The 19017-nt window shown below is 40.8% G+C and overlaps 1 protein-coding gene across 1 annotated transcript in view; it reads left to right on the forward strand.

Moving 5' to 3' along the window:
• Nucleotides 1–19017, forward strand: part of NLK (nemo like kinase) — a 217275-nt gene that overhangs the window by 96106 nt on the left and 102152 nt on the right. The window contains exon 2 of the mRNA XM_075594349.1: nt 9955–10084. Within this exon, the coding sequence (XP_075450464.1) occupies nt 9955–10084 (130 nt within the window). The remainder of the gene's footprint in view (nt 1–9954; nt 10085–19017) is intronic.

Below are 19017 nucleotides of genomic sequence, written 5' to 3' on the forward strand. Positions count from 1 at the left end.
AACCTGGGGTCCAGCAGTCCTACATCCAGCAAAAGTACGTGCCCTCAAACACAAAACATTTGATGGTTACAAAAAAAAAAAACCTTAATGCCGAAGGACCAGGGGATCCCTTGACATTGGGAGGTCACAAATGACCTTTAGTCTAGTTAATTAAAAAAAAAAACTACAATGATTTTGGATGGGTTGAGCGTGCTTCTGCTTTAATGAACTTTCCTACTTTCATCAATTAACCTAGCTTCATTTAGTGCTGCTGGTAATATTTTGATTTTTTCTCTTTGTCTTTGAGGTGTAATCCCTTGGTGAGTATGCTAAAGATGGCTTCTTCACCTTGGAGATATTCATAACAGTATTTGACGTACTGCAAGTCTTTTGGCTCCGTGTTTTCAGAGCTCCTGAAATGAGAAAATTCTCTGCAAAGCCTGGATTTGTTGGCAAATCTGTTCTTATGCTTTTATTTTTACCATTTCCAGTGGTTATTGCACTGATGTTTTTAATTCAAACAAATAATTAATATTAGAAGCACTACAGTCAGGTCAAGTAAAGGAATGGTTGACAGACCCCATGCTTAATGCGTGTAAAATAGCACCCCAATTCCTTTAGTAAAAGCATTTACTTGTAAGACTAATTTAAATTATTTTAGCAACAGCATCCGGATTCAAACAAGTCAGTTAAGTTCAATAGCCACCGATCATTTGCATGAAAGCTGGTAATTAGAGGTATTGATAGTTGCACTGGGTTTTTTTTTTTTTTTTGTTAAATCCAAAAACACAAAACGTACAAGATTTTATCTGCTGACACAGGATCCCAAAACTTGTTTATTCAGATATTAATAGTGGGAGTGGATGTGCAAATGAGCACCACAACTTTGTTACCGTCAGATACTTAAATTTTCGTCACGTTTAGGGATGCCACATTTAAGTTTTTTAAATATGGGACGCCCTGACGCCAAAATCCAGTAGAGAAATATAAGTTACAGCCAAACATTTCCTATATGTTTCCCTGACAAACACACGTCTCTGTGCCCCCCTCCCCATTCTCTCTCCTCCCCATCTGTTTCTCGACACCCCTCCTCATCAGCCCCCTACTCTTCCTCCCAGACCCCCCTCCTCATCCTCTCAGCCCCCTCTTCTCATAGCCCCCATCCTTCTCTATTCAGTACACCCTTCTCCTCTCTGTGCCCTCCCCTCCTCCTCTCGGTGCCCTCCCCTCCTGCTTTTCCTCTCTGCCCCCCTTCTCCACCTCTCAGTCCCTCCTTCTCTGTCCCCCCTCCTCCTCTCAGTCCCCTCCTCCCCCTCCTCTCAGTCCCACCCATCTCATCTCAGCCCCCCCATCTCCTCTCAGTCCCCTCCCTCCTCCTCACAGCCTTCCCTTCAACCTCTAAGCCCCCCATCACCTCTCAGCTCCCCCCCCCCTTGCTCAAAGTTTGCTGCGCTGCACTTACCTGTAGAGTGAAGCCTGTTCTGTTGGCAGACAATTCAGCGACGGGAAGAGAAAGATGTCAGAAGGCGGCTGCGGAGGACCATGGCAGCTTCTGCAGAGGGCAGTGGTGGCTCCAGCGGTATGACCTCGAACTCAATTACAACTTACGAGTTATACCGCTGGGGCGGGCTCCACCACTGCCTTCTGCTGCTGCCACCATGCTCCTCCGCAACCACCATCCCCCACTCTACTGCCATCCTTTTCCTCCTGTCATTGCAGGCCGGATGTTCGTCCCTGAATTGTTCCGTTGCCCCTCAAATCCAGGACAATTATGCGTTCCAACAAACCTTTCTGGGACAACGGGACAATCCCGTATATACGCAATTTCTGGCAACCCTATTCATGTTGCACTGTGAGTTGCAGAAGTTATTTATAATTGTTATTCAGGATCAACTACGCCATTTTTTATTTGTGGAATAGAACTCGTGTGTCAGCAATTTAAAGCAAAGGTTCATGTTTGTGGGGAAAATCTACCCCTCCTACTTACATGAAACCTGCAATGTAGTACTGTATACTACCACGGAGCGTAATGGAAAGCTTTGCTTAGTGAAAACATAACGTCTATAGCATTTACTCTGCTCTAAAGCTTACCATAATTTATTTTGTATAAAATGTGTCCACATATTAACCAACAGGATATTCGTTCTCCAGTAGGCATCTCTGTGAGTATTTTGGGATGTAGAGAACCTGTTGAAATGCTTTAATGATTAACAAGTACAGGCCTAAATAATGTAATATACTGCATTTTTAGGGCGCCTCTAATATTTTTATAACACATGATAGGAGGGATAAAAAAATCTTTATAAGAAACATGGCATTCTTTTTAGTAGATTCTAAATGAATGGGGATAAGTAATGTGGAGGGGGGGTGCTAACATGTTTAAAATATGTGCCAGTGAAGCAGATCAAGTGTAACTTAATAATTTGGATATCAGTTATTAGTAGTTTTTAGGAGGTTTTTTTTAATGCTTTGAGGTCATTTTACACGTATGGTGAAACACCATTTTTATTGGTGTCCTACTTGTATTTAAAAATGTTTTCATGGATCCATTCCTTAATTTTGTCAGTCACCTGACTCATTTTGCTGAATTAGTTGTTGCACTAGCAATAACATTTAACAATCCAATATTTGCCACAGTTAACCAGAACCACAATTTCCCCTTAAACAGTAAGGCTGCGCTTACAGTACCTGGCAACGGCGCTCAAATCCATTGACTCCGTCCAAGCGCTTATCTTATAGTAAGGGCGACGGAGCGATAAAATGTTTTGAAGCCGAGTAAATTTCATTTTTTACAGACAGTCGCCACATGTGACTGTCTCTAAACCAATCAGAGAGTGCTGGCCGCCTCCTTCGTGACGTCACTGGCCTTGTCGCCAGCGACGTCGCTTAAAACTAAAGTTTAACTTTCGCTAGTGGCGACGGTGATGTCATCGGTCATGTCACCGTCACTATAAGGCTGTGTCCATAGATGGACCAGCCGTGCTGAGGCGTGCGGATGCTCCGCGCTGAGCCCCTGCATCCTCCATGAGGATGCCTTGAGAGGGGGCTCACGCGAGCGTCCGCAGGCGTGCTGAGGCGTTGGAGGTTTCAGCCGAGCGCCAAGCTGTTTTTCAGCGCGCTGTCGGCTGAAAACCTCCAATAACTGCACAGCAGCGTTAACGTCACGGCGCCGTGACATTGACGTCAGTGCGTTGCGGGCGATTGGCCCAGCGACGTCACTGCCCCACCTCCAACCACCTCCCCCCGGCTCCCTTCGCGCACGCTGGCTCGCCTGCAAGTCCGTGCTATCGCGCTGACTGAAGCAGGCGAGCCTCAGCGTTAGCGCGCCTCCGCTCTCCCCACACCTCTATGGCCCGGGCCTAAGCAAGCTTGTCTGCTACAAGGAATTGAAATGCAGTGCGATGCAACTGGTCAATTACATACGTTGGTGGTTTCCCACTTTTTTTGGTTAAGGAACCCTATGTGAAATTCTGAGGAATCCCAACCCTGTCTATCAGCGCGTCCGAGATCGGATACATTATAAATTCTTCTGTATTTGGTACAATTTTAAAATACCTGCAAATTACAGGGAACCTTTAGATATACCTCAGGAACCCAATGGTTCCTAGGAACCCTGGTTGAAAAACACTGGCATAGGTTCTGTTTCTGTAAAACTGTAACTTGTGTATAAAGTATGAAATCAACACATGGGGAAGTGCAGCTTGTTTTTTCCAGTGAAATGATATATCATACCAAGTAAAATATATTTTTAAACCGGGGACAATAATGTTTGATTTGGCACCATTTCCTGCTGGAACGGAGTTGAACTTAAAAGTTGGGGTCATTTAAAGTACCTGTTTTATTTAGGGCCAAAGTGGATTACTGACACATGTTGTAATCAGTTCAGCTTTTTAAACGCGTACAGTGCCTTTGGAGAGTCCCTGCCCACCTATTCTGTATGTGTAAAATAGTGTTGTTGTGTTTGTTATATTTTTTACAGAAACGATCAGCATTCTATATGATTACAAACACTACATAACCCCCCCCCTCCCCCCCCGAATATTCTATGTTTCAGGGGTCTTTTTGTAACTACTGTAGATGCTGTGTAGGGTTTTTACATAATCACATGTAACCATGTCCCTTCTCCATACAATGTAAACATGATGTCATCTTTAAATCACTGGTCACTTGTTGTCCACAAACCTTTGTCTTCTACAGTGCCTTTTTTTTTTCTTCTTCACAGAACACAGGGGGCATTTTCATTTGGAGACTATTTTAATAAATCTTTTTGAAAAAGCCAGTTCCATTTGTAAGTCATTTAGAAATGTGTTTCTTGTCTGCCCTGTACAATAGATTGCACGGCTGCACATTCTAGTCACAGCAGATCATAAGCACTGTTTTGCAAAGGGCCACCATAATGTATGGACTCAGCCTTAGTAGCTGCATCTTGGGAATCTCGGCATTTTTGTCTTGGATATGAACCCCCTGACACGAGCATAATATGTTGCATGTCCTGTGATATTTCTTGTGCTTTTCTTTTAGGCTTCAATTTGAAATGCTATTAAATACATACATCTTCACTTGTGAAACCAATGATGGAGAAAGTGAAACATGAGGCGAATGTGCTACACTGCTGCATTTCTAAGATCATTAGCTACTCTAGTGTGCGTGCGTGCGTGCGTGCGTGCTCGCTCACTCTAAATTATTTTTCTAAAGCTCTCAATACTTGTTTTTATACAAATGTATTTTGCTCCCAAAAGCTTATCAATATAAAACAGTCAAATAAAACTCTATTGCTTGCGATACATGTGTTGATACATTCCCTTTTAATATGCTTAATCTTCCAGATAATGAGTATCATGCTCCCCGACTTAAGTAAAAACTTTGCTCGAAACAGTGGACAAAAAAAATTGTGCAATCTTACTTATATAGTATGTTACAGTTCAGTATATAACTTAAAACAAGTCTTCCGTTCTTGGATTAAATGACACAGAATTGCCTGTGTAGGTCCAGATATTGTATAAGGCAAGGGTGCGCAAACTGGGGGGCAGGGGGTGCGGCGGCTAAAGAGCCCCACGCTCTTCCCCAAGCCATTTCTATTAAATGCCGGGGAGTGCACGCGAGGCCTCTAACTTTCCTTACCTGGTCTCTGTCAGTTTCCAGTGACGAGTCGCCATGGTAACGCAGCATCACATGGCAACGCAACATTGGGACGTCAGAAGATGCCGGACACCAGGTTGGGGGGGGCGGGGCGCGAGTAGGATGTAGAGCAGGCAGGGGGGTGCAGACTGAAAGTTTGCACACCGCTGGTGTAAGGTACAGCTTTAGTGCACCTTCTTTCAGATGGCTTACAATTTTACCATAGAATCACCATGCAAGCACATTGCCTGCTCTAGGGTTACAAACTCCCCCTGGTGTTCTGATTTGGACTGTTGGAAAATCGCCATCTGTGTGGAAAAAAGTGATTCCTTATTTAATGCTGTTTGGTTTAGTTGGTCTTCTGACTTTTTTTTGCATCTTTAGGCCGAGCTCCTACACTCCGCTTGCTTGTGAGAGTGCGAGCTCCATCCATGCCGCACTGCTGTAGCACAGGAGATCTGTGCTCATAGTGTTGCAGGCGTTTGTGGGCGTGGCAGAGGCATGGTGGATGCGTCACGAAGCTGGTTCGCTCTCATTGGCTGAACCAGCTAATGTGACGCTGATGTCACGCGGCAGTCGCCTGAGAAGACAACATTTTGTCTTCTCAAAACGCTGCTGCGCCAACGCGCTACTTCAACGACAGGCGCGCAGGCAGCATAAACTTGGCCTTAGATTAAAACGGCCCATTTATGGAGTCATTGCACTCCTCAGTAACAAAAGATCTGTGCAGTGCTTTCATGACAGAAACTGTGTGCAAAGATGACTCCTACGCCTTGCGCCTTTAATTGAGCAATAAAAATAACTCTGAGGGCTGCAATATTTCATAACCGTTTTGAAATCTTAAAGAAGCAATCCAAGCAATATCGTATGTGTTTTTTTTTATTTTATTAATTTTTTTAATAAATCAGTTCTGTAGTATTAGATAATACTAGAATTTTAATATACTGAGCATCTTTTGATTTCTATAGCAGGTTTTAGCACGTCCCCAGCAGTGTATATAAAGTATGTATGTATATCTTTATTTACATAGCGCCATTAATGTACATAGCGCTTCACAGCAGTAATACACGTGACAATCATATAAATAACATAATACAAATAACATAGTGGAAAGAAGTGTTTCAACATAAGTGACACCTAGGAAAAGGAGTCCCTGCACCGAAGAGTTCACAATCTAAGGCTAAGATAATAGTAGGCAAACGCGCAACAGTTGCCAGAGCAGTGGGTGAACTGAGCTTCCAGTGATTGGGGATGCGTGGCGGACATGTCACCAGGCTGGTTCGCCCTCATTGGCAGCCACACGAAAAAAACAAAAAGATTTGTTGTTTGAGAAATCTGCCGTGCAGTCACTATGCATCGTGCCCACATGCACTTTGTTCTCCCAGCGCGCGAAATCGCACTCACCATCGCGCCTACTGTAATCGCTGACTAAGCAGTGCAAGATCCTTTGTAACACTTTCCTGTTTGTGATAATTTGTTGCTAATATTCCCAGCAGTTCGAGCTGAAAACTGTAACAATAGATAAGGTTACCGGGATCGCGTTATAAAATTTTGCCGCACAAGGACTTACCGGCATCTGCAGCTCTCTCCTCTCTGCAGCTCTCCATGCGCACTGCACTTACGTAGACGTTCGAGCGCAGAGGAGGGTCAACACACACGGGATTTTTAAAAAATTTTTTTAAACATTCAATGCTTTATTGCTAACGGACACATACACACACCCCTAACACCATGTGGGAGTTGAACATGAATACATTTGATATAATACACATGCAGGAATCGAACCCAGGACATTTCATATGCTAGTACCAATTCCCTACCTACTACGCCACAGGATTGGTGTGATAAAACAGACTGTTTTTATAGTAACCCTATGGCTTGCAGGTAGGGAATTGGTACTAGCATAGAGAATTGGTACTAGCATATAGGTTTCGATTCCTGTATGATATGGTATAATTTATAAATTATTATTTTATATAATTTATCAATTATAAAATAATAATTTATAAATTATAATTCGATTCCTGCATGTGTATTATATAAAATGTATTCATGTTCAATGGTGTGTGTGTGTGTATGTGTCTGTTAGCAATAAAGCATTGAATGTTTAAAAAATATATATAAATATGGAAAAATTTTAACATCAGCTACGCTCAGACCGCGTTATAGCGGATCCGCGTTGCAGCGGATCGCGCTATAAAGGGGTTGAGCTGTATAAGGATATATTGTAGCTGCTGAATTACACTGAGTGAAGGATTGATTTGAATTTGAAAGGCAGCCATTTAGTGAACCCTGGGAAACAATCAGAAAAATTCTGATCACTGGAGAACCAATCGATAGTCAGCTTTAGGTAATTAGTTTTCATAAAAATAATCAAATCCTGCATATTTTAAAACACAAGATTTTTTATTTATTTTTTTAAAGACGCGGCGTGGATTGCCTCTTTAAAGTGTAATCATTATTTACTTTGCAAATCTTCTGCTGTAATAACACTGCAGAACTTACCTCTAAGGGCCAACGCAACTTAGTTTATATTATTTCTGAAAGGTAGAGGCAAAAACAATCGTGAAAGGATACAAAGAAATATATAGATATATATCTATATATATATATATATAATCAAAAAATAAATAGATGATACCGTTCTGTGGCTAACGAAATGCTTTTATTTGTGCGAGCTTTCGAGATACACTGATCTCTTCTTCCGGCGATGTTACAATGAACATCGCCGGAAGAGATCAGTGTATCTCGAAAGCTCGCACAAATAAAAGTATTTCGTTAGCCACAGAACGGTATCATCTATTTATTTTTTGATTATTGAAGCTCGGCTAACACGGTACTGATGAACATGAAAAACTACATGAAAAAAAAAATATATATATATATCTTTTAAATTCACAAATGACTTGTAGCATTTGTGTTTTCTCTTCTCTGGATCTCACCCAAATGTTGCGCTTTATAAACATTTGCCTTTTAGCCTAGCCTATATAACCATGTAAAGGTAGTGTTTTATGGCAGCCTACAATACATATACTGCTCACTACCTCTCTTTCTCCCCCCTAACCTTCCTATTTAGTGATGCTGGATGTCAAAAACAGACGTCATCCTAAATGTTCTCATTTTTCCTTTTCACCAAAGTGTCAACTAATTCCACCTTCTAGTTTTTTGTTTTCTAAGCCACTTCCCATTGTACTTGAAAATGTTATACTAAGGTAACTAACCAACCTCACCAACCATGCCATTAAACTAATTATAAACCCTAAGCTATGCAGAGCATCATACATTTATGGGTCAAAATGTACTTCTCTTTGTCACTTTGTGAGTGTTTGAAATCTGCATTTGCCAAGTATTACAGAACTTACTGTAACTGTCAGTACTGACAGGAGAAATACAGCAAGTGGTTCATGTTGATTGCCGTTCTATTCTCTACGGTTCTGCCTTTATTGCTGTTTCTCTCCAGCAATTAGACCATGTTCCAAGAAATGACACGTTTTTCTTTCCCGTTGGCACCTTACACCGAATGTGTAGTAGCCACTTGGATTTTTCTTGTAGGCCACCCCAAGTAATGAGTTTAGCTGTATCCCCAACATTCTTCTGTTACTTAAGGGTTGTATCCAAAATTACATTAGAATGGCCTTTATGGGTGCTGTTATCAGATGAAATCCTTTTGTAATTCTCAGTTTTTCAATGCAGTTATGTCATTTCATTGCGTGTTTGCAGTGATGGTGTAGCTTTGTGAAGTTAAATATGATGGAGAAAAACAGACTCTTTTTGTGATCTTACCAAATTAGTTCATGAGGACATGACAAATGGTTTTATACTTGGTGACAGGTACATTTTACAACTACGCGGCATACTTTTTATTTTTCTCACATTGTTGGTTTTGAGTCCTCTTGCTGGCAGTGAGCAAGTCCATTAATAGCTGAAACAATTAAATGAAGACTCTGAATACAATCAACTAAAATCTTCTAGAAGACATTCTCCATCCAAAAAGGCTTAAGGGCTATTGTTACATAACATATTGGGTAAAATGCAAATTACATTTCTGCATGAACAAGCATAAAATGTATGGATGTTGAATTTCTTTCTGAAAAGTGACATCTGTGTGCACGGTTTGACCAATACTAGCAAAAGTTTGCATATTTTTGAGCTAGTTTTCCTTTAGGCTTAATGTGCTCTTCATCATGTAATAGTTTCAGAACAAGGATTGGTGAATACAAATGTTAAAATCACAGACATTTTTGTGTATCTAGGTTTATTTTGTTTTATTGTATGTGTTGCTTTGAATGTTGCAATAAAACTGAAAATTGACGTTTATTTCAACCATATTATTGAACTGCACCATAATAGAAAGTCTTGAAATGGTCTGATTCAAAGAATCTTGTGATGAAAAGCAGAAAATAAGATGTCACTGAGTATATTTAAGCCTTAAGATCCTCTGCGTGCTGTGATCATTCATGGTCAGTCTGCCAACTGAATACGCATGTGTTTGTTAAGTACTGTATGACCCTTTGGCGAGACATCAGAAAAAGACGTGTACTTTTTTTGTGTGTGTTTATATACCCTGACAATTCACCTTCAAAAGGAATGCTCTGATAAAATATTGCACAGTATTTGTTTTACAATCAGTCAGTTTATTAAAAAAAAAAAAAAAATACATTCAAATTACATCTTTTACTATTAACCTTTTTTGTTTTCTCAGATTAGCATAGATATTAAAGACAGACTATTTGGGCTATTGGTCTCTATTGTGGATGCCAAGCTAGTAAGCGAAACAGTATTGGTAAGGAATCTGGGGGTTTTCAAGATAAAAATCTGCTTTGTATTGACATATATTTTTTCCCCCCGATCCCATAGGTCAGTAACTGATCCAAGAGATGGAAAGAGAGTTGCTCTCAAAAAGATGCCCAACGTCTTCCAAAATCTTGTCTCTTGTAAAAGGGTCTTCCGAGAATTGAAGATGTTGTGTTTTTTTAAGCATGACAACGTAAGTAAAGATTTTTTCTTCAAATATCTTTGATTTTCTTCAGATTATATTTTAAATTGTCTTATCCTTATAAAAGAAATGAACAAAAGGACGGGGGGGGGGGGGATGTGTGGGAGATTAGTAAAATATCATGTGTCGCTAAAATGTTATATAGCACGGATAATCTGCTGTGATTTTCTAAAAATGAAGAACACACCACCTTCATTTGTATGCAGTTATTACTATTCTGGTTTACATTCTGGTTTCCACTTCTGGTTGTTGAAGAATTTTTCTTTGTTGACTATGTAACATAGAACAATCTATAGTATAATCGCAAATATCTAATTTTTTTAAATAATAATTAACATAACCAAATGTTATTACTGATTACTGACTCATCAGTTCTTTCTTTAAAATAAAGACGAAAGGAATTACTTTAAAAAAAAAATCTTTATCAAATTAGGAAGTTTTTAATTGCTAAGTACATGTACATGTAGGGTGATTATATTACCCCGCTGTGCAACCGATTATATTAGCACAAGCCTGTGTCTTTCCGCTTCCTGTTTTTTCCTCATGTCTCTCGCTTTCTTTTCTTCTTCCAGTTTCTCTAACCTCCTTTTTACTCTTTTTTTTTTTTTTTTTTTTTTTTTAATTCTCCTTACTAGAGATGGGTGAATTCACTGAAATCTGTACCCCAGATTGTTGCTGATGTTGCCCCCAAAGTACGTTTTGCTGTGTAAAATCTGCAGATGGATTTTGGCGGATTCATCCAGATCCGCCATTGGATACACAACCCATGGACAGATTTGTAGAATCCAAACTGCGAATTCCGCAATCCGTTGGCAGAATCCGCCTACAGATTGCTGAATCCGTGGATTGGATTCTTCAAATCCATCTATAGGTTGCGGAATCTGCGGCATGTGTGGTTATAATAAAAAAATCTGTAAAACATGAATCGCCATTTTTGGCATTGATCCGCTGAAATCCGCAGACCAAAGGAACTGGTCGATCTGCTGCGGATCCAAATTTATACACTTAAAAAAACATAACTTGGAAACATTCAGGGCCAGGTGCTGCCTACATGCCCAGGCCCTGATTGGTGTGTAGAACTGCAACATAACATTTACAGTACAACATAAGCGGAGTATAGGTAAAAGTCACAGACCGATTTGCAACAATACTCCTGCACACACATGAACCCCTGGTTCCTGAGGTGCTGGAACCAAGTAAAATACATACAACTATACATAACACATAATACAATATCAATGTATTATTGACAGGTAGGGGTAATGGCAGACTTAGCCTTTATTGACAGCGGCCATATTTACCTGTACCGTCACACTCACACAGATTCTGTCTGTCCAAGTAATTAGGTAATGTGGTATATTGGTGCATCACCACAGTAAGCTCACCAAAGCATAAGTCTCATTGAATGAATCCAGAATCCAGGAACAATAACATAATGACAGGAATGATCTTCCCAGGGTGAAATGGGGACCTAGTGGTGCCCACACAGCTGCCACAGTATATGGTCCCCAATACACATTCATTCACCACTGGGGTATGGTATGAAACAGTCCAGCAATAGAAAGGTAACAACAGAGGGGCTAATGCCCTTTACCTGACTAGTTGTGTTCCAGGTGAGTGGATTCCTCGGCGTGCAATCCTTGGAAGGAAGATCCAGGTAAGTACTGTAGAAGAGAGAAGGAGCACAGCTCACAGCATCCAAAATGCAAAAATAAGGGCAACTCTAGGCAAAGGAGAAAATATATATATTGTCCTTTATTGATCAGCTTTGCAATAGAATAGGATCATGCACCAACGCGTTCATCCCGCAGGACTTTCTCAAGTCTCAAGTTGAGAAAGTCCTGTGGGATGAAACGCGTTGGTGCGTGATCCTATACTATTGCAAAGCTGATCAATAAAGGATAATATATATTTTTCTCCTTTGCCTGGAGTTGCCCTTATTTTTGCATTCTGGATGCTGTGAGCCGTGCTCCTTCTCTCTTCTACTTACCTGTCCAAGTAATTAGTGAGTCACAGAAGGGGGGTCTGGATTGAATCATGAATTCCATTTTTTTTTTTTGTTACCTTACTGTTCACATAGGCATTTTTTATTAATTTTTTTTCTTGAGGAATCACAAAAGTTTGCTTGTTCAAAGTCGAAATCCCCTCCAAATGTAGAAAAAGTTATGCTTTCCTGGCCGAGCTGATCTTCGGTCCTCCTCCTGGGCCCTGATTTAGCTGTCATGTACCGTCTCGCTCTTCATGAGATCATAGATAGAGGGAGGAAAGTTATATCATAAGTTATCTTTCCATATTAGTTTTCTTCACAAGACTATGCATCATTGTGGAATTGTTTAAGTTAATATGTTGATAGAAGATTATAAACTTATGATCTGAACCCTTGATTGAGCAATCTCCTCAGTATGGTTGATATTTTACCTACATTTCAAAAACTTCAGTAGGGTTATTAAAAATGTTAAAAAAAAAATTTGTCTCGAGACCATTGTATTCTGCACAAATTCTCCTTTGAAAATCCCAGACTCAACTTGCACACTATATTTGTTTAACTTTTATTTTATTATGTTGAAGCTTATGAATCTAATTTTGATATTTGTGGTGCATCACAATATAAAAAAAATGCTATTTACTAATATATATATATATATATATATATAACAACTTTTAATGGTTTGGCTTTCGTTGGTTTTTACATCTTGATATAATCTCTCTTATGATTTACCTATATAGACACCAATGGCCTTATTAATAACCATTGCTTTTCTTTTGTTCGGTGTTGTAAAGTAATTATTATGCGATCATTTGCCAGAGGATAAATGTAGGAGAATAAATATCTAAGCATACATTTTAAATGCCTAACAGAAATTAATTTAGGAATAATTTCACACAAGACTGTTTCACTTTAAGGGTAATTGAATAATTAATAAACACACAATCCCAGCAAGCTCTAACCCGAGAACTCACCAGATTATATATATATATATATATATATATATATATATATATATATATATATATAATGTATATATGTATGTATATATATATATATAGACCCACTGTGGTCTTTCTCCCTCCTAATAGAGGTAAATGAGAATTTTAATCCTAATAGAGGTATATTAGTATTTTATCTGGTAGTGTTAGGACTTGCGAACGGGTGTCTGCCTTGTCGTGGCTCGCAAGCTTACAACGCTTTGGCCAAAGGGTTAAACTAAATGACCCTATTTCAAGAGAATATATAAGTATTTTACTGTGTGTTTCTGTCATGTTGGATGTAGCATTGGGCTTCTCTGTCGTCTGTTGTATATATGTATATATGTGTATATATATATGTATATATATATATATATATATATATATATGTATATATATATATATATGTATATATATATATATATGTATATATGTATATATATATATATGTATGTATATATATATATATATATATATATATATATATATATACATATATATGTATATATATATATATATATATACATATATATGTATATATATATATATACATATATATGTATATATATATATATATATATATATATACATATATATATATATATATATATATATAATTTTTTTTTTTTTTTTTTTGTGTGTATCAAAAAGAGTACTACAGAGCATGGCTAAATGTATACAACAAAAAAAGTTTGCCAGGTGGCTTGTCCAAATATACTGGACACAATGGTAAAAGATGCGAGACCCCCCCCAATATATATAATACCTCTATGCCCCCCCATTACCTGTACATATAAAAATACCCCCCCAATACATATAAAAATACCACCACCTCCTCAATACATCTAAAGTACCCCCACCTCCCCCAATAAATATATAAAAAAACACACCCACACATCCCCAATACATATACAAAAAATACCCCAACCACCTCAATACATATATGAAATACACCCCCACCCCCAATACATATAAAAATATATCCACCCCCCCAATACATATAAAAAATCCCATCCCCCTCAATACATATAAAAATATACCCCCCATACATATAAAAATATACCCCCCCATACATATAAAAATATACCCCCCTCCCCCCTCAATACATATACAAATAAGACTTACCTTGGGGATGGACTCAGGTCAGGCCCGGGGGTTGTGGGAGGGCCGATGGCTGTGCGGGGGTCATTGCTGCAGGTAGACCAATGGCTGGGGGGGGCGTTGCTGCGGAGTGGGCCCGTGGCTGCGGGATTTATTTGCTTCCTACAGTACTGTATATGCGACTGCCCCTTTAAACCTCAAACCTGTAGGTAGATAGGTGTATACTTTCAGTACACGCTATCCATATTATTTACAATAATTACAATCTAATTGCCATGACATAGCAGACTGAGCTTTTTTTTTTTTTTGCTTTGGTCGGCAGTCAGTCTAGACCCGGTGGGCTCAAAACGGTAAGATCTCCTTTGCTCCTGCAGCCAAGCTGGTTTTCAGATTTACTGCCACCTAAGTGATCTTTGAGTGCAATCCGTGACCTACATATGTATTCCCCAGGCCTTTTGCTCTCCGGAGAGGACACTTCAGCTTTGCTTACTATTTAGCGAAGATACATCACAGGAAATACCTGTTACAAATTCACGTCAATTGGTTTAGGGAATAGACACCACCACATAAATTCGACACTAGGAGAGGTAATTTTAACCTCACTGATCAGCTACTGCCTGCTTTAAGTTGGGCAGCCCCAACCAATACAGTGCTGATCTGGTACAGTCTGCCCCTCCTTACATCTCTGCCCTAATTTCTCGCTATGCAGCATCCAGACTCTTGCGTTCTTCTCAAGGATATCTTCTTTCTACCCCCTTTGTATCTAAAGCTCTCTCCCGCCTTAAACCTTTCTCACTTTCTGCCCCGCACCTCTGGAATGCCATTCCCCTCAATACTTGACTAGCACCCTCTCTATCCACCTTTAAGACCCACCTTAAGACACATCTGCTCAAAGATGCATATGAATAGCACTGGATAATCCTGGACACATGATACATAAAGCTTGGCCCCCTGCAGACGCACTTACTAGAATTCCCTCCTACTGTCTCTGTATGTTCCCCTACCTACCAATTAGATTGTAAGCTCCTCGGAGCAGGGACTCCCCTTTCTTAATGTTACTTTTATGTCTGAAGCACTTATTCCCATGACCTGATTTATATTATTTGTTATTTATATATGTATTACTACTGTGAAGCGCTATGTACATTTACTGCACCGACACACTTTATTCGAGCAAATACCCGGTATGTACCTGGCAGATACCTGGAATGCGCCGCTCCTCACCTCTGACAAGCCCCGTTGCATTTGCCTTCCCAGCCTGGGTTCATGCCTGGCTGACGGGCGGCTGATCTGTTAAATGATAATGATTAGGATTTAATAGGCTGCAATGCTTCGCGTGTCTACCAGATGGCATAAATTCATGAATTGTAATGCAGTATATATATATATGTACTGTGCAGTATTGCAGCCAACGGGAATAAAATGCTTCAATCCCTGCCGGAAAATAACTCAATGCACTCGGGCAGAAAACAGTCACAAACCTCAATACACTCGGGTATACCCGAATTCGTGGGACTAGCCGAGCTCGAATAAAGTGTGTCGCCAGTGTATGGCGCTATATAAATAAAGACATACAATACAATGGATGCTTGGCTATTAGAGTAACACTCAAACAAACACTGAAACACCTCACTTTGAGCATAATCATGGAACTAAAGTCAAAACAGTTCAGGTGCAACTGCACTCAACCTTCACATGGAACATAAGAACTATGTCCACAGGTCTGATAGTTTCAATAACTATATCTCCTATGAGATTTTAACGCAAGGATTGGTGATGACAGAAATGGTTTCTATACAAAGCAAAAAGGCACATCTAATCATGAGAGCTCTTCTGTACATGGAGGATTTAGAAGGGGCCATTGCTGAGGTACTCTTGAGTAGCATAGGAGGGTGATTGTCACTGCTCAACCTTAATATTCATTTTGTATAACATTAAACACAGCGGTGCATGGGGAGCAAACCATATTAACACCAAATGATCAAGTGTGATCACACAAAGAATTCCCGCTAATTTGCACACTAGCCCAATCATCAAAACATTATTTAAAGGAGTATGTCCAAAAATCCATATAGGAAACCGGGAGGGATAAAACCAAAAACAAAAAATTATTTAATAATCTCAACTAACTCATCTAAGTAACAAAAATCTTTATATAAACTTTTAAGTATATAATAAAACCATTAAAAGAGAAAGTACTGGAGTATGTTATTATATGCTCATTTGGTGAGTACAGCTGTACGCATATAATTGTATAGTGTGTATGCAGTGAGTATAATTACCCCCGCTCCACATCAGAACAGGACTGGTAAAATGTAGCTATATATTGTCCATGGTAGATAACTACACACAATATTCAGGTAAGTAAACCTAGTATCTTCTATGCAGGATATTAAACCCTTATGCTAAGGCCACTAATGGACCAAATGAACGGCACTGTTATATGACAAACACCAGTGAACTCATCACAGACGTGGAGATAACATACACCTCCGGTAATAAGTTAATACCATCCAGCCACGTTTTAAAACACCTTAGTACTAATATCTAGACTCCATAAGCCAAATATGTAAGGTGTATATGGTTCGCGGGGGTTGCCTCAAAGTTAATACAACCGTTCAGCTACAGTGCGGCAATTTGCAGATCAGTCCTGCCCTGCATACTCCATCTCTACTCCGAAACTGAAAGCGGCTGACGTCATATTTGATGCCCAAACTTTTCCATCCCTCTGCTAATGGCTTTGCAAAGTATATTTAGTGCGTTACATCTCACACTTCCTAAAAGGCAGGGCCGTCTTAACGTATGGGCACGCCGGGCAGTTGTCCGGGGGCCCCACAGCATAGGGGGGCCCCACGCGCCCTGCCCATGCGTGCCCACCAATGCTCTCCCCCCACCCCGGCTCGCTCTTAGGGTTGCCAGGTGTCGTTATTTGGTTCCCTTGTCCGGTAAAATATGAGAGATAATACCGGACATGGGATAGAGCAGGACTGCTGCTGCTAGGGGGCTGGGCATTTTTTGATTGGCTGCTGCTGTGTAAGGCCTCGGGCATGAGGCGCTGACCCTTGCTGAGGTGCGCTGCTGCTCGGCAGTGAGCCCCTGCAGCCGCAGTGAGAGCGGCTTTAGCAGGGGCTCGCGCACGCTTCCGCAAGTGTGCGGAAGCGTGTGTCTTATGAAAATTTTACATTTTCGCGCTCATGGGAGAGCAGGGCCGGTCACGTGAGCGGTTCGCCCAATGAGGGCGAACCAGCTCCGTGACGTCACTAGCCCGCCCCCCAACACGCCCCGGGACGGCGCGCTAACCAAGGCCAGGGAAAGCACCCGCTTTCCCTCAGCCTCAGCGTGCCTCCTCACGGGCTGAGTCACCATGGACTCGGCCTAATTCAGCCAATCGGGAGGTGGCAGGAGCCTGTGGGGTGGGGCCAAAGAGCGGAGGAAAAGCATGCAGCATAGAGGTGAGGCTGTGTCTGTGTGTCTCATTGTGTTTCTGTCTATCTGTGTCCTGTCTGTATATGTGTGTCTGTGTGTGTGTGTGTGTGTGTGTGTGTGTGTGTGTGTGTGTGTGTGTGTGTGTGTGTGTGTGTGTGTGTCTTGGTGTGTGTGTGTGTGTGGTGACAGACAGTAAGTACATACAGTACTGGCAACTTTGTTTAATTGCTCACTCACCCTTACTTTTCTTTTACTATACTAACAGTCTTCCCATTTTCAAGATCTATTAAAAATAACCACCATTGTAAATTCTCAGAAAGGCTCCATAACTCAGCTCTCATCACAGCAGCATTGCAATCTCTGCAGCACCCTTCTTACTTACAGATCATCCCCAAGAAGGCAGAGCAGGTTACTTATTCAATGGCATGATTTAATATGCAATTTAAAGCTGGATTTGGAAGTCTAAATTTGAAAGCTACTGTACTGATAATGACAGGGGGGGTGAGAGGATGAAGGGATGGGGGTAACAGAGGATGAAGGGAGGGGGTGAGAGGATGAAGGGAGGGGGGATGAGGGGATGAGAGAGGATGAAAGGAGGGGGTGAGAGAACAAAGGGGGATGGGAGGGTGAGAGGACAAGAGGGGGGTCAAGGGGGGGTGGGAGTGTGAGAGGACAAGGGGTAGAGAGAGAATGAGGAGGGGGTGCAACAATCTTGGAATTTGTGGGAGGAGCAGTAAGATCAGTATTGCTCGCCATGTACATTATGACTGCAGGTCAGTTATTTAGAAATGATCTGACCATTACGTAATTTGTTCTAAATTTCACTCCAAGCATGCACCAATTTGCACTATATCATATTCTATTTCCTAAAACAAACCTCGGAAGGTTGCTCCCTCCCAAGACTCCTCCCTAGATTTTTTACGAAACAGAATATAAATTGGTGAATACTTGGAATGAAATTTAGAACAAATGACATAACAGTCAGGTCATTTGACAAAGCGCTCTGAGAAGCGTGAACCGTTGGTGGGGCTTTTTTGCCCTTTTCTTGTCCTCATGACCATTAAATAATTATTTTTTATGGGAAACGCACTCTCCTGTTTGTTTATTTTTCTATAGACATTTGTTGTAGTGCTCCGCCATTCTTCCTTTTTCTCCATTTATAAATAACATTCTTCCCCACCACAATTCTCCAGTGCGTCGCACCTTTCACCATTGTGTCCAGTATTTTTGGACGAGCCACCTGGCAACCCTACTTGCTCTCCCCGGCCCGGCACCCCGGCTCCTCTCGCTCTCCTCCCGCCCGGCACCCCGGCTCCGCACACTCTTCGCCCGCCGGCACCCCGGCTCGCGTCACAACCGCTCACAGCCTAGCAGTGCAGCACTTCCAGTGCCTGCTACTGCTAGTGAGCGCGTGGGAGGCTGGGAGCTAC

This window comes from Ascaphus truei, chromosome 3 (assembly GCF_040206685.1).
Source record: "Ascaphus truei isolate aAscTru1 chromosome 3, aAscTru1.hap1, whole genome shotgun sequence".
Taxonomy (NCBI): domain Eukaryota; kingdom Metazoa; phylum Chordata; class Amphibia; order Anura; family Ascaphidae; genus Ascaphus; species Ascaphus truei.